Consider the following 24856-nt stretch of genomic DNA (forward strand, 5'->3'; position numbering starts at 1 on the left):
CCAGCCCACAGTTCTGCTTTCCTCAGAGAATCCACCCTGAGTTTCATCCATCCACTCTGTGCCCTGGGCACTCCTGGGCTCAGGCTGCAGCCCCCAGACTTGCCCAAAACTTACTCAGGTATAAATCCTTGCCTGGCACACCCAACACCCTCCTTTTCCTGTGATCTGCAGAAGAAACACATTTATGATTTCACTGGAAATCCACCAGCACGGTGCATCCCAGAAACGCCAGCCTCAGTTTACAGTTCATTGCAATTCCAATTCAGTCTCGGAATTCATTAACGCCAGCCAAACACGACCACGAATGGGGGCTTAAAATAATCCCTGGCTGCTATCATAGAGAATTCGACCTCCAGGGTCATAGAGAGCAAGTCCTCCAGGGCCATAGAGATCGAGTCCTCCAGGGTCATAGAGATCGAGTCCTCCAGGACCATAGAGATTGAGTCCTCCAGGACCATAGAGAGCGAGTCCTCCAGGGTCATAGAGACTGAGTCCTCCAGGACCATAGAGATTGAGTCCTCCAGTACCATAGAGAGCAAGTCCTCCAGGATCATAGAGAGCGAGTCCTCCAGGGTCTAATTCTCTATGAACCTGGAGGACTCAATCTCTATGGTCCTGGAGGTCTTGCTCTCTATGGTCCTGGAGGTCTAATTCTCTATCACTCGGGAGGACTCTCTCTATGGTTCTGGAGGACACTGGCCGCATCCGGCCCACAAGGCCGCATGTCCCGGCATGCCCCGTGGCCGCCGCTAGTCCCGCCGTTATCGCGGCCTCCTCACTTCCGGCCCGGGAGTTAAGATGGCGACGCCCATGCACCGGCTGATTGCCCGAAGACAGGCGTGAGTGGGAGCGGGGGGGCCGCGCTGGGCGGGCACGGGCTGAGGAGCGGCGCCCGTCGTTTTTCCGGCGCTCCGAGGCCTTCCTGCCGTTCCACTGTGTCACGGAGGCGCGCAGCCCAAAACACGGCTGGGGCGGAACGATGGCGGCCTCGGGTGTCCGTGCACGGCCGGGGCTTGAACCCGAGAGTGGCGGGGGGTCCTTTCCTGTTCAGAGCGTTCCTCAGCGCGGTTGTGCAGAGCCTGAGGGAGTTGTTGGCCTCTGGCGCCCGGCGGGGAGCGTTGGGAGCGGGACCGTTGGGCTCGGGAGGAGCCATTGGTTTTTCAGCTCTTTGTTGCTTTGGGTGTTGCTTTTTTCCTTACACTAATTTATTTATCTTGTTTTAATTTTTGAACTGCGGGGTTTTTGTCCAGTCACAATGTGCAGAATGTGGGCAGTTGTTTATATTTTCCTAGTGGAAAGTAACTTGAGATTTCAAAGTACTCCTGGATTACTTGTTTTGAGCTGCTATTTTATTTGAGTAGAGGACTCAGTGTTTAGATTTGATGTCTTTGTGGTTGCCGGGTCTGTGCTGAGCTGTCCCTCCATCAGCCTTTGCTCCAGGCCTGGGGTCACTCATCCCTGCTAAAAGTTGCCTTCAGTTTTGTGCTTCCCATTTGTGTCAGGCTCGTTGGTGCTGATGTTCTCCCGTTAATTATCTTGGGTTTAGGGTTTAATCCTCACCCTTTTGGCTCACATGGGATTGGCTGCTGGTGTGAGCAGCTCTGCAGACGCTCAGTGATGGGCTGTAAACATCCAGAGTTGTTCCTGTGGGGTTTGAGGGAGACAAACCCTGGTTTTGGGGGTTGATATTGATGAGGAGGAGGGGGAGCCGTGGCTCTGCTGATTGTAGCTGCTGTGGCAAGGAGACAAAGGCAAAGCAACCCCCTCTGAGCTGCTGGGTTCTGTTCATTCCCAGCTTTTCTGATTCCTGCCCAAGTCCAAGCTCATTGTGCTCTGCAGGCTGGGAGTTTAATCAGGGTTTTGTGCTGAGAACTTCTAAGGTTTGAGGATGAAGCCAAATGCTCTGCATTGGAAACGTGATGAATGCTCAGCACAAGATTCCCTTCAGGAACTGGCACAAAAAGTGGTGGCTGAAGCTGAGGGAGAAGCAATTCACAGCTTTGCTCATTGCTGATCTGTCCCTTCATCCTCATCCATGAGTCTGGGAGCTTCCTAGATTAGCCAGGCTGCAATTTCAGATAGTTTACCTGGGCTGGCCTCAAACAATTCATATTTTGATGCTTGGAACAAGAGCTGAAGGTGGCAGGAGGAGACAGCAGTGGCAGGGAATTGAAGTGGCACAGCCCTGAGCCCAGAACTAATTTTGGTTGTGACCTTGAGGAGGACCTGGGCTGGGTGAGTTCTCTTGTCTGTAAAGGAGGAGAGCAGCTGGGAGAGGAGGCAAAACAGCTTAAGAGCTCCAGCATGAAAATAGGAGTGTTTTCCTTTCCCTGATTTCTAAAAATGCCCATGGGATTTTACCAGAGTGAGAAGTGAAATTGAGTGTGAAATCTCCCTGCTGCTGCAGATGTTTGGGCTCAGGGCAGCCAGGGAGGTTTGGCTCCATTCACTCTGCTCAGAATTTGGGAACCTGATTGTCCCAGAGATAAACCTGCTGCCAGGCTTTCCCCAGAGCTCCTGGGTGTAGCTTGTTTGGATTTACTGGGAGCCTCTCAGAGAGCCCTGGGCTGTGGGTGAGAATTGGGCAGTTTGGGACTGGAAATGAAGCTGCTGTTCTAAAATAGAATTTCAGTGATTTCTCTGAAGCCAGAACCACATTGAGCTGTGTGATTGTTGCCCTGTGAAAGTGTTTTAATAAATGAAGATCTGTTTGCCTGAATTCTGTATCTCCTTGGTGTTACTGCCCATGTCATGATTCAAAAGAAAACATGAAGCACTTGTGGACATCTGGTTTAATCATAGCTTGATTAAAGCTGCATGTAAAAAAAACTGAATATTTTTTCACTGGGTAGAACAGTCCTGGAATGAGTTACTTAACCAATTCTGCATTTTTCTAGGGAGGCAAACAAGCAGCATGTGAGATGTCAGAAGTGTTTAGAGTTTGGCCACTGGACATATGAATGTACAGGGAAGAGAAAATACCTGCACAGGCCTTCAAGGACAGCTCAGCTGGCCAAAATCCTTAAGGAGAAAGAAAAACAACTCCTGCTGCAACAGAGGTAAGACTGGCAGGATGAAATGTCTGGTTTATGATTGAAATAAAAGAAAAGATGTTGTCCCAGACCATTTTTTGTGATCTTTTCCTCCAAACTGTGGGATGTGTGTTTAATGTTAGAGCTGATTTGTGTGTTAGGTGAAATATGTACACTCAGGTCCCAGAGAATTAAAATCAACATTTTAATTTCATTAACACCTGCTCATCTGAAATACATTTAAAGCTGTTTTGGCCTGTCTGAAACAAAAGCCACACACTGAGCCCAAGTTAAATTAGTTGGAGGCTTTCTGGTAGTGGAGCAGTTTCCTGGATTCCCTGGCTGGTTGGTTTGGGGTTGATGTGCTGCCCAAGCAGATTTACAGTGAAAGCTGGAGATGGATTTGTAGCAAACCCCATGTCCAGGTTTGCTGCTCAGAGCTGCAGTTAAACCTGGCCCAGCCCCACTCCTGCTGCTCCCTGGAGCTGAGGGGTCAGACAGGTGAGGGGCAGTTGGGTTTTCAGCTTTAACTCGAGCATGGAGTAAGAACATCTCTCTGAATTGCACCATTGCTTCCTCTTGTGACAGCCGAGAAAACGGAAGGAACAGCAAAACCTGAAGAGAACTCTGTGTGTGGCACCTGATTTCCTTTCCACTTTGCCCTGGGAGTGCATCTTAATGCTTCCCCCACGTTAACAATTGTTTTCACAAGCAAAAGTAGTGCAGCAGCTCAGTTTGCTGTGAAATTCCTCGGTGCCAGGGTCCTTTCTGCTGCTCTGCTCCAGCTGGGTTTGGGAGCAGGAGAGGAACAGAGTCACTCCCAGTGCCACTCCTTGCACCTGAAATTCCTGAGGCTTTGGCCATGTGTCCTCAGTCCCTGCCACTTCCAGCTCATCCCACTGCCAGGGCAGGGAGAGCATTCCCAGCTTTTGCTGCCTCCTGATGGGACAGAGAAGGGTGGGAGCTCAGGCAGGCCGGGCTCTTTGTCCTCCTCAGCTGCTCCAGCTCAGCCTGAGTCACAGGGCTGATGCCCTGCCTGGAGTGGAGACTCTTACCTTGTGAGCAGAGTGATGTAAAGTGATTGATTTTGAAATTAATTTTGATCCAGTGAGTAATTGGGAAGTAATTAGTCACCCAGTGTTGTAGATAGATCAGGAGTGCTTGTGCTCTGACAATTGGCACCTTTGGAGGCAGAGTCTCTCCAAGGACTCAAGATTTTTAGGCTAAGTTTAAGTTTAAGGCTCAGATTATTTCCTTGTTGTTTGCTGCCCCTTTTCTGGTGGAGGTTTGGGGCTCTTACAGTGGGAGAGGAATGTTCTGGGAAAAACCCTCTCGTGGAAGGAAGCCTGAGTAATCCCTAGGTGGGAGCAGTGTTTAATCCTGGTAAATGGGGCTGGATTCACAGGGGTTATGTCATCAAAAGCTCCTCAGCTGTGCCAGGAGGGATCCTGGTCCTTAGCTGCCAGTGCTACACTTCCAAGGCCTTTTCCTTGTGGAAAAACAACTTCCAGGGTCACACCTGTGTGACACTTTTTGTGTCACTTGCTGTGGGAGGTTCTTCCTTGCCCTGGGAGAAGTTGGGTGTCCCAGGGGTCGGTTTTGGAGAGCCTGTGTCACCACCTTTAAAGAGCCACACAATGAGGAATCATTAACCAGAAGGCAAACCCAACCTAAAAAGGTCAATATTTACCTCTGCCAACCTCATCCAGGCTTTTTCAGCATGAAGTCCTTTCCCAGTTGTTCCAGGCTCCCTGAGCTTGCCTGGCACTGGCCCCACGGTTCTGGGGTGAGCCCCTCAGTGCCTGCCCAGCCTAGAGCAGGGCTGGGAGGGCAGGGAGCTGAGGAAATGTTCCCCCTGGTGCTGGTGGAGCTCTGAGCCCAGCCCTGAGCTGAGGGAGTGTCCAGAGCAGAGCAGGAACTCCTGGAGTAGCTCCTGAATAACCCACACCTCACACAGGAGAGGGAGGCACTCCCTGAGTTAGGTCCTGTCTCCTCAGAGGTGCTTTGGGGTTTAATTCTGTTCTCACTGTGACTCCTCTTACCTGGGAACCCCCTGGTTACCTGCAGAGCTTGGGAATGTAAATATGGATGGGAGGGATTGGAATGTGAATATCAGTGAATCTTCCCTTGCACACAGGAGAGCGTGGGGAGTGTGGAAAGCTCTTGTGTGAGGATGATGTTTTCATACTTTGTGTGTGAAAATAAAACATTGGAGAAATCTCATTCTTCTGGTGGCACACAAAGAGCTGCCTTCTGTGGCACCACTAAAACTGTGTGAGGTGATGAGCACTTGGGAATCTGAAAGGCACGAAGCTGGAAAGCATCAGTATAAATGGAATTTTCTGTTTCTTTTTGCACTTGAAAGAAATGTGAAAGCTACAGGCTAAGTCAAGCTTTTAGCCTTGATTGCCATCAATTCATTTGTTGCTAAATATAGTTACACACAACTTCTTTTTATCCTTTTCTCCTGTGCCTTTCACATCCCAGCTGCTGCTGCCCATGCAAAATGAGGCAAAGGGCAGAGAGGAGCACAGAAAATTAGAGTTGAATTGCTGCCTTTTCCTCCCCTGGCTCACAGGTGGGTTTTGCTCTGCTTTGCACAGGACTGAGCTGCCCAGTACCCTTTGAATGTTAAACTCAGCCTCAGTGTGCTGCTATTCAGTTCATTTTCCTATTGCATTAATCAAAGCCATTATTTTTTTCCCCCCTTAATTAGCTCTGGAGAAAGTGCTGCAGAAAAGAAGACCAAGAAAAAAAGGTATGTGGGGGTTGGTGGGACTGGCCCTGCCCTGATGTTCCTGCAGGACTTTGGGAGGAGGATGGCAAAAGTCAATTTTTGTTTTACTGCTTTGAGGCTTTTGTCTGACAAACATCTGGAGGATTTCTTCTTCTCCTCCCTGTCTAAAAACTCTCAGAATTTTATTCTCTGTTTTTCTCCCTGCTGATTCTCCTTCCCCTGCATGATCTTGCTGTAGTAATAAAAGTTCCTATTTCTGCCCCAGAGTCCATCAGGAGTCTCTGAAACAGGACTGGCACTGGGGTCTCTCATTGCTCCACCTGCCCATCCTGCTCTGACTTCTGCTCTTTTCCTTCCCTTCTCCTGCCAGTTCTCTCTCTCTCTCTCTCTCTCAAGCTTTGTCTAGAGGATGAAATAAAACATCTTAAAAACCCCCTTGATCCCAAACTAAACCAAAATCCAGGAAATGAGCCTGTCCCTCTCCAAGTCCTGGTTGGAGCCAAGAACTCTTTTGACATTGTTTGTACTTTACTTTGCATTAATGTTTACTTGGGAATTTGCTTTCTTAGCAAATGGAAAGGAGGAACAGCCAGAACTGTGGCTGTAACGCTCCTGGAATTGTGTTGGAGTTTTACACCAGGGAATGTCTTTGCATCTCTTCCCCTCTGTTGTCACTTCTGGGTCTCTCAGTGTGATCTAACCCAGTTTTCAGGAGGAATTTAAAGGCCAGCCCTTTGCTGTGTGTGGCAGGCAGTAAATAAGGCAGAGCAGATCTTTAAAGTGTTCCTTTATTCCAGGCTGCCCTGTGGAATGTGGTTTGTTGGAATGCTGGGCTGTCTCAGTGTGTTTTAGCAAAGGCTGCTTTCCCAGAAGTGCCAATTTATTGCTGGAGTTACTCAGGACTGGTGAGATCATGAATTAACTGGTTTTGAGCTGGGCAGCTCAGGCCTCTTCCTGCCTCAGCTTCCTCAGACACTGCAGCCTTTGCTGGTGTAATTATTTACAGAGTGTTTGAGCTCCAAACCAGTGCAAAAACAGACAGAGCAAAAGGGTTCATAGGGAAGGGGGTGGTTTGGGCACTTTTTCCTTTAAATTTTAGAACACTTGCAAATTTGCATTATTCTCCTGCTTCTATGCATGCACTGAATCCATCATCCATGTAAATTCATTTCCAGTCAGCTTGATATTTAGAATTTTATTATAATACGGGAAGAATTAAATGTGGAGAATCCAGCAAATTTATAAGTTCCAGATTTAAAATAAAACTCTGTCCAAGTTTGGGTTCTGGCAGGAGGAGCACAAAGCTTTTCCACAGAGTGTGTTTATTTTGATATAAACACTAATAAGGGAGCTCAGGCCTAACCAGAAAAACAGGGTGAGGCAGAGCAGCTGCTGAGCTGTGACCTCAGGTGCCAGAGCCACCTTCCTTGGCCTCAGTGTCCCACCAGAGTCAGAGATGAACTCTTGGAAACTTGCCCTGAGGAGGATGAGTGGTACCTGCTTTAAAAATTCTGTGCTTTCTCAGAGGTGTGACAACCCCAAAATCTTTGATTACCGGCCTGCAGCCTGTGCAGCCACGTTCCCAAACTCTGGTTTGTGGTGGAGTTTTACCTGTTCCCATCTCAGAGCTCCTGCTGTCAGTGCCAGCCCCACGTGTTGCCTCTCCTGAGAACAAGTTCCTGCCTGTTTCCTCTCCCCAGCTCTTGCTTCCCTCTAGGAGAGGCAGCTTTAAATGCAATATCCTGATGTTCCTGGTTTTTGGAATAAACCCAAACATTGGCTGCCCATGGATTGCTGCTATGGATTTTGTGAAAGGTGATCAGGAAGAGCAAGTTCAGAGTTACTCAGGGGCTCCTCTGATTCCTGCCCATCTCATGGAACTGCTCAGACTGAAACTACTGCTCCCACTTTTTATTTTCCTTGTCTTAGTGGTGTTTTTTTACCCAGAAATGGCAGTGTTTAAGCAGCCCTTTTGGATGTGTGTGTAATGAGCAGTCGTGTCTGCACACAGAGATAGCAGATTACAGATGTGTTATAAAAACTTCAGTGCTTTGTGGCTTAATCCACACCCACATTTGTCAGCTGACAGGGCTGATATGATGAAAAAAACCTCACACTCTTCAGTAACCTTAACACAGGCACTTCCTGAGTTGTTACATTTAGCCAAACCCTCTGATAAAAAACACTGCATGAATTTCCTAATGGAAACAAGATTCTGCATTATCATGATTTACATTTTTGGATGCTCTTTGATTGACTTTGGTGGGAAGGGAGGTGAACCAGTCTCTTGTACTTTGGGGAAAGATCTCTGGGAGAACTGAATTGTCCTTTCTTGGAGTTCATATCACCCTCCTTAATCAGAGATGTTGATATTGAGAACAATGGCCCCAGGAAGGGCTGAACATGGAAAAAAATGCAGAGCATACAGAAATCCTCTCTGCTCTGTTCATCATTCTGTCTTAATCTTGGATTGTTTCCACCCTTCTCCTCCACCTGGAAAACACAAGCATCCTGTAGTGGCAGGTACTTTGTTTTCTTTTGCCAGGGGTAATCTAAGAACAGTTTTTGCTGGGAACAGCTCTGACCTTGGTGAAATCACTGCTGAAACCTGCCCTGGCTCTTGCAGAGGCAGAATTTCGCTGTTACAGTGGTGAGGCAAGGCTGAGCCGGGCTCATTTTCCCCAAGGCTTGGGTAGCACAGGGCAGTGGGGCCAGTAAAGCCCTGCTCAGGGCTAGGAACGAGGTCCTGGCCAGCTTTCCCTGCCTGCCTCTCTCTGCAGTCCTGCTGGGTTATGGCATGCCCTGGGGCCACTCTGCCATTGCCCAAATGGCCAAAATCCACTCACCCAGGGGTGGAACAGGGAGGGGAGGGCACAGGAATGCATCTTAGATGGTGAGGCCTGGAAATTTCGATGGTGGGGTGTGGAAATTTTCAAGGCAAATAATTGATCTCTGGATGATTACGACAGAGCAGAGGGAACAAGGTGTGAGGGGCTCTGCCAGGGCTGGGCTCAGCTCTCTCTTCTCCCTCAGGTCCAAGAGTGTGACCAGTTCCAGCAGCAGCAGCAGCGACAGCTCAGCCAGCGACTCCTCCTCTGACAGCGAGGATTCCTCTACCTCCTCCTCCTCCTCTGACAGTGACAGTGAGGACAGCAACTCCTCCTCCTCCTCCTCCTCCCCCTCCTCCAGCAGCTCTTCCTCCTCCTCCGACTTCGAGTCGGATTCCAGCTCCTCCAGCAGCAGCAGCAGCAGCAGCAGCAGCACAGACAGCAGCTCTGAGGATGAGCCCCCAAAGAAGAAGAAGAAGAAATAGCTGGGGAGGTGCAGGACTGGTGTGGAGTGAGTGACACAGCCCTCCCTGGGGCCTGGAGCACATCTGCCAAACATTCAGTGGTCAACATTTCTACTGCTCCAAGTTCTAAGTGTTTTGCGTAGTTGTTCACAGGCCATGGAAGGTATTAAATGGCACGTGAGACTTACTGAGAGAGTATTTTTGTGGTTTATCCTTTTATGGAAGATTTTACTTTTTTAGTTCCAAAAAAAAAAAAAAGAAATTTAAAGAGTTCTATCATCAGATTTGTTTATATGAGCTAAAGTCCAGTAACCTGGACGTCTACATGCTGGAAAGCAAAAGCTTTTTATTGCAGATTATGCTGTGCATCATGTGCTGTTCTTCTGTTAATGACAGCTTCACTTCCATTGAGAAAAAAACCCTCCAAACTGCTCAAAGCAGAAGTTTTTCAGTGCTGCTGTGGAGCTCTGGCATTGTTGAACCTGAATGCACAACGTGTCCCACACAGAGCCTCCCATCTCGCTGGTGACAAATGGATTCTGTGTGCTGAGCTTGTGTTCCAGTGGCTTTTCCTGATGCTTCCAGGTCGAGTCTTGACTGCACCATCCAGTTGAGCTGTGTTGATTTGTTACTGATCAATGTAGTGCTTGTCCTGCCCACAGGCTCTGGGTTTTTCACTCCCCTGTGTCCTTGGCTCGTGTGTTGGAGGTGTTTGCTGAGACACAGAGTGTTGGTGTTGGAAAGCAGCAGCTCAGTGAATCGGGTGCTGCTTTAGGAATTTCATCTTTGTGCCTTTTTTTTTGTAAATTCAGTGTAAAAGCACCAGTGAGACAAGTTCTGCAGAACTCCATCAGAATATTCCCATCCATAATATGGCCAGCAAAACCAGAGGAATAATGGCAAACAGAACTGGATTTTCACTGGATGGTCAGTGAGAAAGAGACTCCCTGAAATAAAGGTCTCAAAGGGAAGTGTTCCCCTTTGGATGTGTTTCCCAGGGAATGTGTGAGATGCAGGATTGCCAGGCTGTGTTGGTGGGCAGTGCTGCAGGAATTCAGTCCTTCCTTCATTGTGGGATTGGCCCTGGAGCAGCAGGCGAGTGCAAAACCCCCCCAAAGCCAACAAAAGCAGATCCAAACGTGCTGCAGAACGGGGATTGCTGGATGCAGAGTGGGAGTTATCTGTTTTTCTGATGGATTGAAGCAGTTGTCGTTAGTATTTTATTTGGTGATGGAGGGGGCATCATTTGTGGAAGAATTCTGAAGTATCTTGGTTTAGGTTAAATACAGTAACTAAACTATTTTTTATATTTTTATGGAAAAATAGTGTGTAGAGTTAATTTGGAATAAACTGTACTTATTTAAATGTTTGAAAACACCTGTGCTGTGTGTCTGTCTGTGACCACTCCTGTGTTTTACAGAACATGCTGCAGACTGTAAATAAAACTACCAGAAAGGTGTTTAAGTCTTGTGGAGTGAATGTACCATTTAATGGGAAAGTGAATAAATTATTAAACAGTAGCTGCTAAGTTGATGCTTACTGCAAATATCTAAAATATTTGTGGTGTTTGTGTGCAGGTTTCAGCTGGAGTTGCCCTGGCATTCCCTCGCAGAGGGGCAGGATTGCTCCCCAGGAAGTTCTCCAGCCAGAAGTCCTTTCTGTATCCAGACTTCTTTTAAAACAAAACCAGTTTAGTTTCAAATATACCGTTTGTATTGGCTTATTTTTCTTTTTCTTCTTGCCTTTTCTGGTTACTTTGTCTCTACATGTTCTTATTTTACAGATTAAACCCCAAAGCCTGGCCAGAGCCTTACCCTCCTTCATCTGCCACTACCTCACTTCCTGCTCTCCTGCTGGATTAGGAATTTTATAAAAACCCTGTTAACCAGGAATTGTTCCAGGCCTGTTTAATCCCTCCCACTCCAAGCAAAGCTGCCACTGCTCATTGCGGGGGAGCGATTGATGCAGCCTGGCAGGAAAACAGCCTCAGGAAAATCCGTCACCTTTCAAGGAGAAATGCTGGGAACAGAGGGGAGGGCAGGAAAAGGGAGAGACAGCCCCATTTCTGAGTGCAGGCCTTTATTAATACAAACAGCTGCCACTCAAACAGCTTTTGGGTGCTCTGGATGCAAGTGCACTGCACAGTCTCTGGATTAGTGCATTGATTTATTTTCTTAGGGAGGAGTCCTTAATAAATAGGAGGCTGTGCAGTGATGGATTTGCTTTGTGAAGTTCTGTTTGTCCGAGCCCCGGGACAATGGGTCCTGGCTGAGGTGGATCTGCACAGCCTCCTTTGTTCACCCAAGTGTGTGCTGCCAGCCTTGACCCCAGAGCAGCGGAGAATCCCAGGATGGTTTGGGTGGGAAGGACCCTAAAGCCCATCCAGTGCCCCCCCTGCCATGGCAGGGACACCTCCCACTGTCCCAGGCTGCTCCCAGCCCTGTCCAGCCTGGCCTTGGGCACTGCCAGGGATCCAGGGGCAGCCCCAGCTGCTCTGGGCACCTGTGCCAGGCACTGCCCACCCTCCCAGCCGGGAATTCCTTCCCAATCTCCCATCTGACCCTGTCCTCTGGCACTGGGAGCCATTCCCTGTGCCCTAAACCTCCATCCCTTGGAAATCTTCTCTCTCCATCTTTCCTGCAGCCCCTTCAGGCACTGGGAGGCCACAGTTGGGTGACCCTGAACCTTCTCCCCTCCAGGCTGAACCATCCCGGCTCCCCCGGCCCTTCCCGAGCTCATCCCGGGCTGATCCCGGGCCGGTCCCGGGGTTCCGCGTCCCTCCCGCCGCCGCCAGGGGGCGCCGCGCCCGCGGGAGCGCTCCCCGCGCGCTGCCCCACGTGACTCTCCCGCCGCCGCGCGAGGGGGGCGGGGCCTGGCTCACGCCACGCCCCCCACGCGCGCGCTCCGCAGGGGTCACGTGTGTTCCCGCGCGTCACGTGATCGGGGCGGCGGCGGCGCGCGGGGGCCGCCGGGAAGCGCCAGGCGGGACCGGGCCGGGATCGGGATCGGGACCGGGCCCAGCGCAGCCCCGGCCGAGCCGCGGTCCTGCCCGAACCCTGCGAGCCGCCAGCCCGGCGCCGGCCCGCCATGGACCGCCGGGACCCCTACGGAGCGGCCGCCCGCTTGTGAGCCGCCCCCCCTCCCCCGGGCCGGGCCCGCCCCGCGCCCCCCGGCGCTCCGTGACTCGCCGGCGGCTCTTCGGGCCTCATCGTTCGCCGGTGGCGGCAGCCAGGAGATGGTCCGGGCCTAGCGGAGCGGCCAGCGCAGGTGAGCGCGGCCGGGCCGGGCCTCCCGCCGGCACCGGGGCAGCGCCGGGGCCGCGCCGCGCCCGCCCCGGGCACTCCCGGGACATCCCGGCCGCCCCCCCGCCGCGGAACCGGCGGGCCCGAGGCTGGGACCGGCCGCTCCAGGCGCATCTCCCGCCGGGAGCCGCGGATTTCCCCGCGCTCGCGGCCCGCGGTGCCGCCCTGCGGAGGGCGGGGGTCCCTCCCCGGGAAGCACCGCCCGGGGCATCCCCTGGAACGGGGATCTGCGGCGGGCTCGCCGCTGCGCTGCCCTCCCCGGTGATGGATTTAATCCTGTTCCGGTAATTGACGTCAGGGCTTTGTTCCTTCCCCTTTGCTCTCCGCGGTTTAGGGCCGGCGCCGCTCGGGATGGAGCGGGCGGGACCGGCTCGGGCTGCGGGGCTCGGGGGCTCCGCGCCGCTTCCCGGGGTTGGCCTCGGGCAGCTGCTGCCGGAGCTCGGGGAACGAAGAGTCGGGGTTCGGACACAATCCCGTCCCGGAGTGAGTGGGTGGCTGTTATGTAAAGCCTCATCCCTGGTGGGGGGTTATGCTGGACTTTGTAAAAGAGGAGTCGCTTAACGTTCCTGGACTCTGGGCTGGCTTTTTTCCTTTTTTCCCCCCTTTTCCTATGAACAAAACAAAGTGTTGAGATGTGTAACCCAGGTATTGGTGTGTTCAGTGCTGTGTCTGTGGTTCTCTTCAGGAAAGGAACAAGTGGTTGACTGAATTTTGGGGGAGAACTGAGTGTTTGTCCCCAAACCTCACTCACAGCCTGGGCAGATGCTGTACAATGGAAAAGGAGCATGAAAAGGGGCAGGTGTGGGACCTGCTGTCCCCCCAGCTCATCTCTCTCCTTCTTATGGCCTGGTTTGATCATTTTCTCAGGAATACTGGTGATTTTAAACATTCCCACATTTCCAGTGATGGAAGCCAGGCCCCCACCTGCCCCTGTGGGACTGGACAGGCCCTTCCTCAGTGTCCCTCTTTGGAATGAACTTGTTCTGCTCAGGGCTGTGTGTTTGTTTCTCACCTGGGTTCCCTCCCAGCTTCTGATCTCTCAGGTGTATTTCTAGTTCCTGACATTCCTTTAAAACTACTGAATTCTTCTTTCAGGTCCCTGACAAATGGGGATTTGCAGCCTGGGGGGGTTATTGCAAAACAGGGTCTAGTGAAATGCTTTGCAGGAGTGGTTGTGCACCTGATTGGTCATTTCATGATCATTTCATGTCTCCTCTAATGAGGGAAACGTGATTAAACTCCCTGTGCTGCTGTTGTGTGTCAGCCTCGAGGTGTGAGACCGTCCCAGTGTCACACTGGAGTTACTCAGTGGTTGTACTGGGATGGGAGCAGGTCTTGTTGGTCAGGAACAAAAGGGAAAATTCATCTTTTGGCATTATGAATATCTTGGTTTTATTAATGTATCAATATCAGTGTTTGTCATTTGCTGCCTCCCGTACAGGGTGTTTGCAGCTCTGTGTGAGAGCAGACTCTCCCGTGTTCAGAAGTGAGACAATCCTGGCATATCCTGAGCTGGGAGGGACCCACAGGGATCATCCAGTGCCACCCCTGGCCCCGCACAGACCCCCAAACAACCCCAGCTCCATCCCTGGAGTGCTGTCCAGGCTCTCCTGGAGCTCTGGCAGCCTCGGGGCCGGGACCATTCCCTGGGGAGCCTGGGCAGTGCCAGCACCCTCTGGGGGAAGAACCTTTCCCAAAATCCAACCCAAACCTCCCCTGGCTCAGCCCCAGCCCTTCCCTGGCTGCTGTCCCCGGCCCAGCAGGGATTAGAGCTGCAGCCCCCAATGAGTTCTGACCTCAGGCTCCTCTTCTCCAGCAGAACAAACCAAGTGCCCTCAGCTGCTCCTTCATGGTCCTTCCTCACCCTTCCCCATCCCCATGTCCCTTCTTTGGATGCTGTCAGCATTTTATCTTTTTTATATTGTGGCACCCAAAAGTGCCCCCAGTACTCCAGTATAGTTAAACAGCAATGAAGGAAAACACTTGAATTTCAACTCTAATCTCAAAAGCTGTCTTAGGTTCCTGATATTTCCTCTAAACATCTTTACAGTTCTTGTTCTATGACTTCTCTCCCTGTCTGAAACATTGAGCAAGTGAGACTGAGCCCCTGGGGTTAGTTTTTGTGTGAGAAGCCACACAGCAACCTACAAAAATAATTAATATTTATATGTTTAGCATTCTTGCCAGTTCTAGTGACCTGAACTTGATAAAACCCCAGTGAAATATGACTTGGATTTCTAGGATGTTTTTTTAGGAAGCTGGAATGTGCAGATGCTTTTGCACGGTTACGACCCAGATCTTTAATGAGAAGATGCCACATTTCTGTCTGCACAAACCATAGAGTTTGCTTCTTGGGGGCTTTGTAGATAAAGAGAAATCTGTCCTGAGGTTGCAGCTGGTCCATGACAGGGTGGCATTTGCACACCAGTTGCTGTGGCTGCTGGCGGGTGTGTTCTGCCCCGGTGTTTTCCACCGTGGGTGCTCCCGTGTCGGATGTGACTAAGGACATCTGTGACCTGTGCCTTACTGACTGAGACAGCAGCTCTGGCATCTTCTGATGCCTGCCACCAGGGACTCTGGGACTAGGTGCTGGTGGAGCTGTCCTTGTGTCCCTCACTGCGTTTTCAATGAGCCAAAGCTGCTCCTGACTGCTCCCTTCCCTTCCTGCTCATCCTCTTGGTTTGGGAGCTTTTGTGATCATCACTGCTCGTCCTCTTGCTCAGATCATCAGAAACATCAGCAGTGTTGAGGGTGGAAATACTGAGAGTCGAGTCTTGAGAGCTGAGCCAGGAAAGCAGCACCTCTGCCATAGGCAGATTTGGGCACATGGAGAGAGCTTGAGCAGCTTCCAAGAGGCCACAGCAACATGTGTGCTGAGCTGGGAGGAGTATGAGTTACAGTGTGGTGTTTGGAGTCCCCCAGTGTGAGGATGAAGGGATAGTCTGGAGTTTTTGGTGACTGAGGTTTCTTTTCTGTGGCAATAATTGTTCTTGGCCACATCATTTCAGTTTGTTACTCACCTGTGGTTTGCTCTACAGGCCTATTTCCTTTCCCCCACTGCTGTGGTGTCACAGAGAGGTGTGAATTGGGGTTCCCACTGCTGTGGTGTCACAGAGAGGTGTGAATTGGGGTTCCCACTGCTGTGGTGTCACAGAGAGGTGTGAATTGGGGTTCCCACTGCTGTGGTGTCACAGTTATCTTCAGCAGAGGCTCAGAAATAACGAAGTTTGAGATTAGATACCTAAACTTCAGTTTAGATTACATCCACTGAAGGAATCCTTCCCTGGGAGGGTGGCCAGGCCCTGAATCCCTGGCAGTGCCCAAGGCCAGGTTGGATGAGGCTTGGAGCAGCCTGGGACAGGGGGAGGTGTCCCTGCCCATGGTGGCACTGGATGATTTTTAAGGCCACTTCCTACCAGAATCCCTTGTCCTCCTTTGCCTTCAGTGTCTACCTCAGACCAAAACCAAAATGAGGTTGGTGTCACCTTCTCTAAACTGGGAGAACAGAACACCCCGAGCTGTGGGGAGATGGAGAGGCCGTAGGATGAAGAGGGAGTGTCTGGAAACAAGTCAAGAAACTTTAGCAGATTACATTTAGCTAGAGCAGGGTTAGATGCATGTAAAATATCTTGCTAACTGTGTTAAACTAAGAAAATAAGCAATCAAGTTCATAGAATTGCAAAACTCAGGATGAAAGAACTTGTGTGGCAGTTATTCTTCTCTTGCAGGATGGTTCCTTCTCTGCAGTCACTAATGACTAGGGAGATGCTCTGCAGCTTGTGAAATGACAGGGCTGCTGTCAGTGCTTAGGAAATCCAAGCACAGCCCCTGCTCCTTCCTGTCACCGAGTCTCTGCTGAGCGCACTCAGCCCCTGGAGCTGTGCCGTTCTCTGGCCGTGGCTCTCTCCTGCAGGAGTCCAGGTTTATTCTCTTTTTAGCTGCTTGCACTAGCTGCCCCTGTTCCAGCTGAATTAACACTTCCCACTTTGGAGCAGCGCTGGTGCTGTCTGAGGTGACCGTGTGCTCCTTGGGGCTGGGCCAGCCTCGGACGTGCCGGCCAAAATTCCGCGTTCCCTGGAGCTGGGAGGTTGTTGCCTCACGCACTCGTGTCTCAGTCAGTGTCTGCCATCTCCCCAGGCTCTCAGACTTTACTACTTTCCAAGTTTCTTTCTTCATCTCTGTGTTTCAAACCCCTCTTTTCCCTGTCTTTTCTCCCCAGTGTTTGGAGTTCCTCAGGTTGTCTTGTCTCTTGTTCTTGCTTGGTTCATTAATTCATGCTGATGAGTGTAAAACCTGGGTTATTAACTGCCAGTAGCACCAGGTACCAGCAGGAAAAAAAAATCTCCTTATACTCCATGCTGCATAAACCTGGAATAAGGGAAGTTCTTGCCCTGAAGTCTTGAACTAATTTTCTGTTAGCAGCTCATTAAGAGAAATCTTCCTGTTCATCTTTTTATGGAAAACAACACCTCATGAGGCAGATCAGAACCCTCTTTTACCGACTTTTTTTTTTTTTTAACAGTTCATCTTAGTTTTTATTCGTGTCACAACATTTATTGATAAATTGCTTGAACGTGCTGCTTTCATGTTTTATAATTAAACAAATAGAGTGTACTTCTGCTAATGTGTAATCCCGTAGTGATTGTGTTTTCCAGGAGAGGCGGTTTTATCACTCCCTGTGGACAGGTGTGCTCCTCTGCACAGCAGTTTCCCACTATTCCCAGTACTGCACTGGGAGCATGAGGAGGGAGGAGACCAGAGGCAGGGTAATGGTGTGTTTCTCTTCAGCCTGCTTGTTCCTGAAGGATTGATGTTCCCACGTTATTTGCAGTTTCCAAGAGCAGCTTTAAGCTGTTTCTCCTTTGGGCTGGAGCTTCTCAGCTGCCTCATGAAGGGCAGAAATGAGCCCTGGAATGGTTGAGCTCCTCCTGCAGCTCCTGGGGTGGCTGAGAGTTGGGAAGTGTCAGGAAAGGTCTCCAACCAAAGCAGATCCCGAAGCTTTGAGCTTTTCCAGCTCTGTAACCTTTGCTGTGTGTGGTGTTGGAGCAGGAGGGCAGCCAGGTTTTGGTGTTGCTTTGTCATCTCCTGGAAGTGGGGACGAGCCCTTGGTGCCTCACTGTAGCTGGGTCATACATCACTTTTACTGACAGGCATTTTCCAGTTTAAGAACAAAATAAAGAATGTTTAATTTGCAGAACCAGACACTGGGAAAACAATGTTTGTGATCAGTGACAAGTTGAACTCCTGAGACAGAGGAAACTGTTTCCACTTGTCCTTAGCTGGGATTCTAAGATTTCACCGAGGTAAATTGTTCCAGAGTAGATATTTCCCTCAACAGTTGGTTCCTGTGGAAAGTTCACACCATTGAACAGTCATTCAGTTTTTCACTTTATTTTCCTTTGAAAGTCCTGATGTTCACTTTGCTTGGTGTGATCCTGTTGAAGGTGTCTGATTTTAAATGGGTGTTGGATACTTATATTGGTTGTCTGCTATATTTTTATATAAATCAGGCTTCAAACACTGTGTACTGCCATGTATTTCCCCATTCCTGCTGACAGGACCATAAAGGCTCAAACCTGACCATAATTGTCCAGCTTTGTGCGTTCACATGGAGGTTTTTTTTTTATTTCTGCATTTAATTTAATTTCCAAAAGACGCTAAAGAGATTTCAGTGATGGAAGTGCTTAAATGGTTTTAATCAGGCTTTGATGTGCACAAATCATTAAAGCGAGGAGGATGAAGAGATAAGAGTCCACAATTCCCTTTGTATGGTTTGGCTGCAGAGGAACTCACAGGAGGAGGAAGTGTTCAGGAAATCCCAAAGGCGCAGAAGCAACGACAGGACAAGGGAAAATGGCCTCAAGCTGTGCCAGGGGAGGTTCAGGCTGGATATTGGGAAAATTCCTTCATGGAAAGGCTTCCACACGCTGCCCAGGGAATGCTGGAGTCCCCATCCCTGCATGGGTTTAAATTAAATTAAATTAAAGTGTGCATGTGGCACCTGGGGGCTTGGAGCGGTGGTGGCCAGTGGGAATGGTTGGATTTGAGGAACTTGGAGGGCTTTTCCAGCCTAAACAATTCTATAATTCTGTTTTTCCCACAGGGAAAGGGAATAGCAAACCAAAAAAAAAGCTACATCAAAATGGGAATTTAGTTTGTGTGATGTCGTGTGTTCCGTGGGCAGAGGAATTACCAGAGTTTCTGTGGGGAAAAAAAAAGTAATTTGAGAGATCTGCCAACGTAACTTTCCAGTGTTGCATTGCAATTAACATAAGCATTTCCTTATTTAAAGATAATTTTAAAATTATTTGGTCAAAATCCAGATTTGAAAACATTAAGATGGAAATTTCAGAAAATTGAATATGGGAAACAGGTTGAAGAACTTACAGGAACATATTGTAACTTCAGCAAGTTTTCCTGTGCTTTGGCATAAATAAAATGAACCTGTAGGAAATTGCTGAGTGAAAAATGCATGATTTGACAAAGATCTCCTAATATTATTGTATTTCTGTAACTTCAAGAGGCCTTGAAGCACAGATTGTCCAAGAGGAGGTTAAATGGATTCATGTACTGATATTTTCCCCTTCTCCTGGGTTCTTTTTATGTGTCCTCTATGGAACAGAGCTTCCTGAGAGTTTGTTTGTGTGTTTTAAGGAGGTTTTTATATTTTGGAGTGAGGTGCTGTGTTTGTTTGGCATTTCCCATTAAACCTTCCAGTTCAACTCCAACTCTTACTGGTGTGGAGCTACTGTGGCCACATGGAATATTGGTTTAAATCGCCTGGTGAAGTTTGGGATTTCTAGTTAATTAATTTATTTTTAAAATCAATTAATTTAGCTTTAATTTAGCCTTCTGATGCTGATAGGATGAATTAGCATCATATTATAGCATTGATTTGCCATGCTGGAAGCTGATGTTTGGTGTAAACCAGCCTTTAAAAGATAAAGGGTGAAAAGGTTTTTCCTGGAGCAATTGCTTGTGCTGAAAGAGCTCCACTAATTATATTTAATGAGCAAAAAACACAAGTAAGGACTTTGCACTGTGACACATTCTTAGCCAATAATTACCAGAAATATGTTTTAATAGGAGAGAGTTTTAACAAGTAGTCTTCAGCTTAAATTTGTTAATCACTAATAACCTCCTAAAAATTACTTTCTTCAGTATTTTTTCTTCAGTTTCTTTTTTTTTTTTCCTTCAGCTTTCTCCTTTTTTTTTTTTTGTGGAAAAAATTGCATTATTTCCTGGCCACGTGAAGCAAGGTCCATGGTGAATTGGCATTCAAAAATGTTTTTGTTTGTTTCTTCTTATTTATTCAAAGGAATGTTCAAATCCGTCCAGTCATGATTTGCTGACAAACTCGAAGCTCAAGATGGTCAGAAATGGGTGTGGTTTAATCTTCATTGCTATTTTAGAGGTTGAAATTTGGATCTCATTAGCTGCTCTAATGGGCTGATTCCTTGCTATACAATTTATTTCAATGCATTATTCAATTTTTAAAAAATTACTATGTGTGACTATAAATACTGAGTCATACCTTTAAAAAAAATTAATTTCAACTTGTGCTTAGAAGTTCTTCTAATTAATGGAATTAGTTCTAATACTTTTAATTAATGGAATTAGAAGAATTCCATTAATTACACCCTGAGCTAGGGGTGTCCATCAGTGCCTGGTCCTGTTCAGCACAGCCTGGGAGCTTTAGCTGCTCTCACCATGGAATTTCTGTGGTGCTTGGAAGCAGATTTGGCTCTTCCAGAGACATTTCCAGGCTCCAGCTCTGACCCAGCTCGCTGTGAAGTTGCCTCTTCCATGAAGGGTTTTGAAACCCAGTTGAATTCTGTGTTTTGTAGTTTCAGGTCTTTTGGTTTAAGCCCACATCCAGAAAAGTGCAAAAGGTTGTAGGAACTTCGGGGGAAAAAAACCCAAACATCATTATTATGGGAAAATATGATGTCATTTATATCAAAAGAGTTTGTACAGCTAAATTAACATTTATCAACTGTTTTCCTGAGGTAAAAGACATTACACTAAATGCCCTGTTACTCAGTGGGGACAGAAATACGAATGTTTTTCTCAGTCTGCTCAGGGGGATTATAAAGTACAGGTGGCATTTAGTGTAGGTAGGATGAGAAGTGAAAACTTTCCAACTTTTTAGGCAGTGTTTGTTTGGAAGCACAGCACATCAAAGCTGTGGCTTTCCTGCTGCATTTCAGCTTCCCTCTGTAGATACTTCTGGGCCCTTCTTCTCACTTCCAAATATTTTTTTCTCTGCCTGCAAATCTTAAATGCTCCTCTTCCCCAGGTTTTTCCTGAGTTTTAGATACTCTGTGCTCTCATCTTTGGCGTGATTAAATCTAAAAAGAAAGTTTAAAGGTACCAGAAAGCATCCCAGGTCTCATAGCTGTCATGCTCTGACAGCAGATTTTAGACAGGTAGGAAATGATGCTGAGTTTGGTGAACCCTTTGCATACAAGCTAAGGCTGAAAATTGGGAGGGGAAAACTTGTATTCCCACTTTTCTGGTACTCAGAATTGTGGATTCTGTGAAATCTTCGAGCTGTAAAGCAATCCTAGAACTGCTGCAGCTGCCAGTGGGGGAGCACTGGCCCTGTGAGGGTTCAAGCCACCCCTTTTGAAAAGATATTGATAATAATTAATTGATGATAATGTAGAAAATATATCGATGCTGACATGGAACCAGCCTGGTGGTTGTGGTGCTTCCCCTGCAGCTGTTCTGGGAATCTGCACACGGATTTCCCTTCAGGCCTCTCAGTTGTTCTGTGGCTCACCCCGAGTGGTTTCCCGTGGTTCTGAGGAGAGTTAAATCATTGAACAATGAAGTTTTTCATTCTGGTTGCTCTGCTGAGCTGCTCCCCAGCATCCTCCTGCCCTTCCTCCATCCCTCACAGCCACATTGCGGAATTGCTATCCCAAACCCTGATGCTCAGTTCAGTGAGGGATGCAGCACAGTGGGTGAACCTTGGTCGTGATGGGAAGTCCAAGATAAATGTCCTGTGGGCCAGAGCAGACAGATGATCTTACTCTGGGGCTGGAGGAAGTGACAGTTAAACCAGAGTAAAGTGTCTGATAAACTTCTTCTCTCCTTTCCTTTCCTGTAGTTGAGATGGAAGAAGGATGTGAACCTCAAATGTGATTTTCCCTTTTGCATTTTCACTCCTAGTTTAGATGGCACCTCATTAAAACCTTATCTGCTGTTTCAAATCTTACCCAGAGCAGATTTATTAGAGAATTTCTGTCAAGTGAATCCTTTCTTAATCCTAATGCCACAGAGTTCATAGCACTCAAATGTAATGATGTCTTTTATGAAAGTAAATTATTGGGAGGAAGTCAGAATGATAATACCCAGATTAATGTTAGATGTCTGAATAGCTATTGCTTAATAAAATCTAAATGCCAATTGTCTTGGCGTCAAAGTTTAAGCAGGTGAACATGTAGGCACAGGAATTGGGTTATTAAGTTTCTGCCCAATTAAAGGGCAGAAATTTGTTGGGAAACTGTTGGAATATGCTTTGGTTAGCCTGTGTGGACATGAAAGAATTGCATGTAAAAATGCTGAATTTGTGATGGTCCATCTTTGCACTGGGGGAATTAGAGACTCCCAGCGATGAGGGGTGGAAAGGATGGGGAGGATGTCCTTGGTTGAGTGGGAGGTGGAATTGGGCTGAGCAGAGATTTAACTGAGAAGAAAAGAGTGTTCCTGGTGGATGGCTGAGCTCGAGGTCAGCCTGCACTGCTGGACTTGGTGATCTTCTCAGGGCAAGGAATTTCAGTGCCTGGTTAAGAAAGCCCCCTGTTCCTCAGAGTAGATACTGCAGGATGAAGCACACAGAAATGCAAAGGCTTGGGAAGGCAAAGTTGAAATTCAGCTTTGTTGAGCAGCAGCAGGTTCACTTCCCCCTCCTGTCTGGGGCTGGTTCTTGTGGCAGGAGTTGGTTGAGGCTCCGGTGATCTGACCTGGGATCCTGACCTACCCTTGGGGTAGGTGCAGAAAATGACAATTTTGGTGGCTTTGTGGTCTTACAGTGTCAGTCCCTGAGGTTCTTCTCCTCTGAGTCAGGGATGGCAATGTGGCATCTCCCAGGATGGAGGGACCCTCCCTCTGCTCCCTGGCCATGGAGAGAGGAGGAGGGAGCAGGGATCTGTGCTGTCACTTGCAAGGCTTCCCTGTTCCACTCCCATTCCTGAAGAGACAAGACAGAAAGGAGGGACTGAAGTCCTTTGAGCAGCTCTGCTCCCTGTGAAGGAAAAGAGTTGGGAATTAATTTCTGTGTTCATCAGGGAGGGGAGACCAGATGTTTTCCCTCTTGGGTAGCACTTCTGCACAAAAATGAGACACTTCAGATGTGTGGTTGTGCATTTTTGAGGTCCCTTGAGTGAATAACATCAAACCAGTCTTGCAAATTCTTGGATATAAACAATTTTAAGCTGTTTTAGTAGCATGATTTAAAAGTGGACTTAGAAATGGTTTTAAATGAGCTGCACTGCAAGTGCAGAATTTAGAAATGTCCTCCTTGACTTGCCTTCTAAAATCCAGTTGCTGGCAGTGCACTTCTACCTTAGTTCTTTTACCTTACCTTGGCAGGAGGAGTGGAACTGGATGATTTTTAAAGTCTCTTCCAACCCAAACCCCATTTCTCCCTTGCTTCTGTGTGCTGAATCTCACCTATGATGAATGATGCACCCAGTTCTCATCTGGACTTGTTTAAATGAAATGTTACACTTGCAGAGCCTCTTTCTAAAGGATCCCCAAGTCCTTTTCCAGTGGTTAGTGTTGATTTACAAATGATCCCTGGAATTCTTCAATGCACCTTTGCTGTGTGTTGGCTTCTCAGGTGGAAGATGCTGACTGATCCTCAGGTAACCTGGTATTTGTGGGATGAAGGGGACTCTGGCAGCTCAAACTCCAAAGCAGGATGTAATTCCTTGCACCATCCCTTGTCTGAGGTGCTGGAATTAAGGCCGTGCTCCCACAGAAGGTGCTGTGGAATTTCAGCTAACGGTGGTGAAGGATTTGTGCTGCTTTGTCTGGGGAGCAGCACAAGTCCAGGCACATCGTGCTTGGTGGGGATTTCTGGGTGCTGCAGAGCTGAGTGGGAAGGAGAAGTGCCTGCAGCAAACTGCTGGCTCTGCCCTCCCTGGGAGTTCTTGTCAAACATTAACCAGACCTAGGCCAACTCACTTTTTTATTATTTTTGTTTAAAGCTCTCCCGCCCTCAGTATGTACAAAGGTGTTCCCAGACAGCTCTTGGGGCACTTCATGATCTTCTTCCTGTTGAATGTGCAGTAGGAATTCCTCATGGAAGGGTGGGATAGAAGCATTTGTGTTCATACTGTAGGAATGAGAAGCATTTATGTTTCAGTTAGTGGTGAGTCTGATTTATATTTGTATCATATTACCAGTACGATTGTGTTTGAATTGTATTCCCAAGAGCTCACATGAGACCTTGGAAAGAGGGAGATGGAGCTGTGGGAAAGTTCATTCTCATCAAAATAGCTGAGCAAGATGATGGCTCAGGGTTTCCTGTGTTCACCTGTGCGGCCTCACCGTGTGATACTGAGTTATGGGATAGAATTTTGGGATACTGGTGGTGTCACAACCTTTCCTTTGGCAGAGCAGATCCCATGTGCACCAGGAGCCATCCCAAACCAAATCCCCCTCCCTTGCATGGAGCCTTTGTGTCAGAAGGGGAGGGACAGAAACAGAAAACTTCATGCTTTTGACAAGTTGAGGTTTTTTTCTCTATCTGGACACATACAAAAACTACTTGAATTCTTTGTAAAGTCTTGTTTTTACTTGTGTTCCTTATTTCTGTTATAAAATTCTGAAGATGACTCTGCTGCTTCTGTATTTGCACAATCACTTATTCTCTAAACCTGTCCTGGAGAATCATCCTGTTTGTGCTTTTTTTTGGGCAAAGCTGTATTGTTTTAGTAGGAAATGTTATATTTTTTTCTGTGTTTTTCTTCTTCACCATCACACAGAAAGTGAAAGATTATATGTACACTTCTGTAAGTAGCTCTTGGTGACACCAGGGCATGTTCCTGTGTGTGTGTTTGTGTTTTTGTGTTAATTTTGTTGTTGCAGGGCAGTTATTTTTCAATCTCTCCCTTTTTGAGCAGCTCCTCTGGGAGTGTGTATGTGTTAAAAGCTGACAGAGTAGCATTTTAGGCTCCTACACAAGATTTCAGGGCAGGATTTGTGGTGATGGTCAAGCTGGGAGACGTGTCCTGTGCCAGTTCCTGACAGGCCCCTTGCCCATGGTGAAAAGAATATTTGAAATAATCAACAGACATCTGTGGATGCGACATTAAGGCAGCTTCAGGTATTTTTAAACGCTTCTGAAAACATCATTCCTTGTTACAGGCAGGCTCTCCAGCTCTTTTTCCCCTTCCTTTTAAGAAAAAAGGATGAAATCATGGGAGCTGGGTGTGCCCCTGCAGCTGGGTGTGCCCCACAGGGAGCTGGGATCCTGCAC

At 48.1% G+C, this 24856-nt stretch overlaps 2 protein-coding genes across 3 annotated transcripts in view; both read left to right on the plus strand.

Annotated features, from left to right (window-relative positions):
- Window positions 1–557: 557 nt before the first annotated feature.
- On the plus strand, window positions 558–10868 carry ZCCHC10 (zinc finger CCHC-type containing 10). 2 transcript variants are annotated; one of them, XM_015642244.3, is made up of 4 exons: window positions 561–839; window positions 2898–3059; window positions 5749–5790; window positions 8803–10868. In XM_015642244.3, exons 1-4 carry the CDS (start codon window positions 799–801, stop codon window positions 9080–9082), a joined length of 525 nt encoding a protein of 174 aa, XP_015497730.1. In that variant the 5' UTR covers window positions 561–798; the 3' UTR covers window positions 9083–10868. The 2 variants fall into 2 exon arrangements, with proteins under 2 accessions (XP_033373507.1, XP_015497730.1); XM_033517616.1 differs by lacking the exon at window positions 5749–5790 and having other exon boundaries at window positions 558–839.
- A 1217-nt stretch (window positions 10869–12085) lies between these two features.
- AFF4 (AF4/FMR2 family member 4) overlaps window positions 12086–24856 on the plus strand; it is a 52742-nt gene continuing 39971 nt past the window's right edge. The window contains exon 1 of the mRNA XM_015641724.3: window positions 12086–12328. The gene's annotated coding sequence lies outside the window, so the exon portion shown is untranslated. The remainder of the gene's footprint in view (window positions 12329–24856) is intronic.

Source organism: Parus major, chromosome 13 (assembly GCF_001522545.3).
Source record: "Parus major isolate Abel chromosome 13, Parus_major1.1, whole genome shotgun sequence".
NCBI classification, from domain to species: domain Eukaryota; kingdom Metazoa; phylum Chordata; class Aves; order Passeriformes; family Paridae; genus Parus; species Parus major.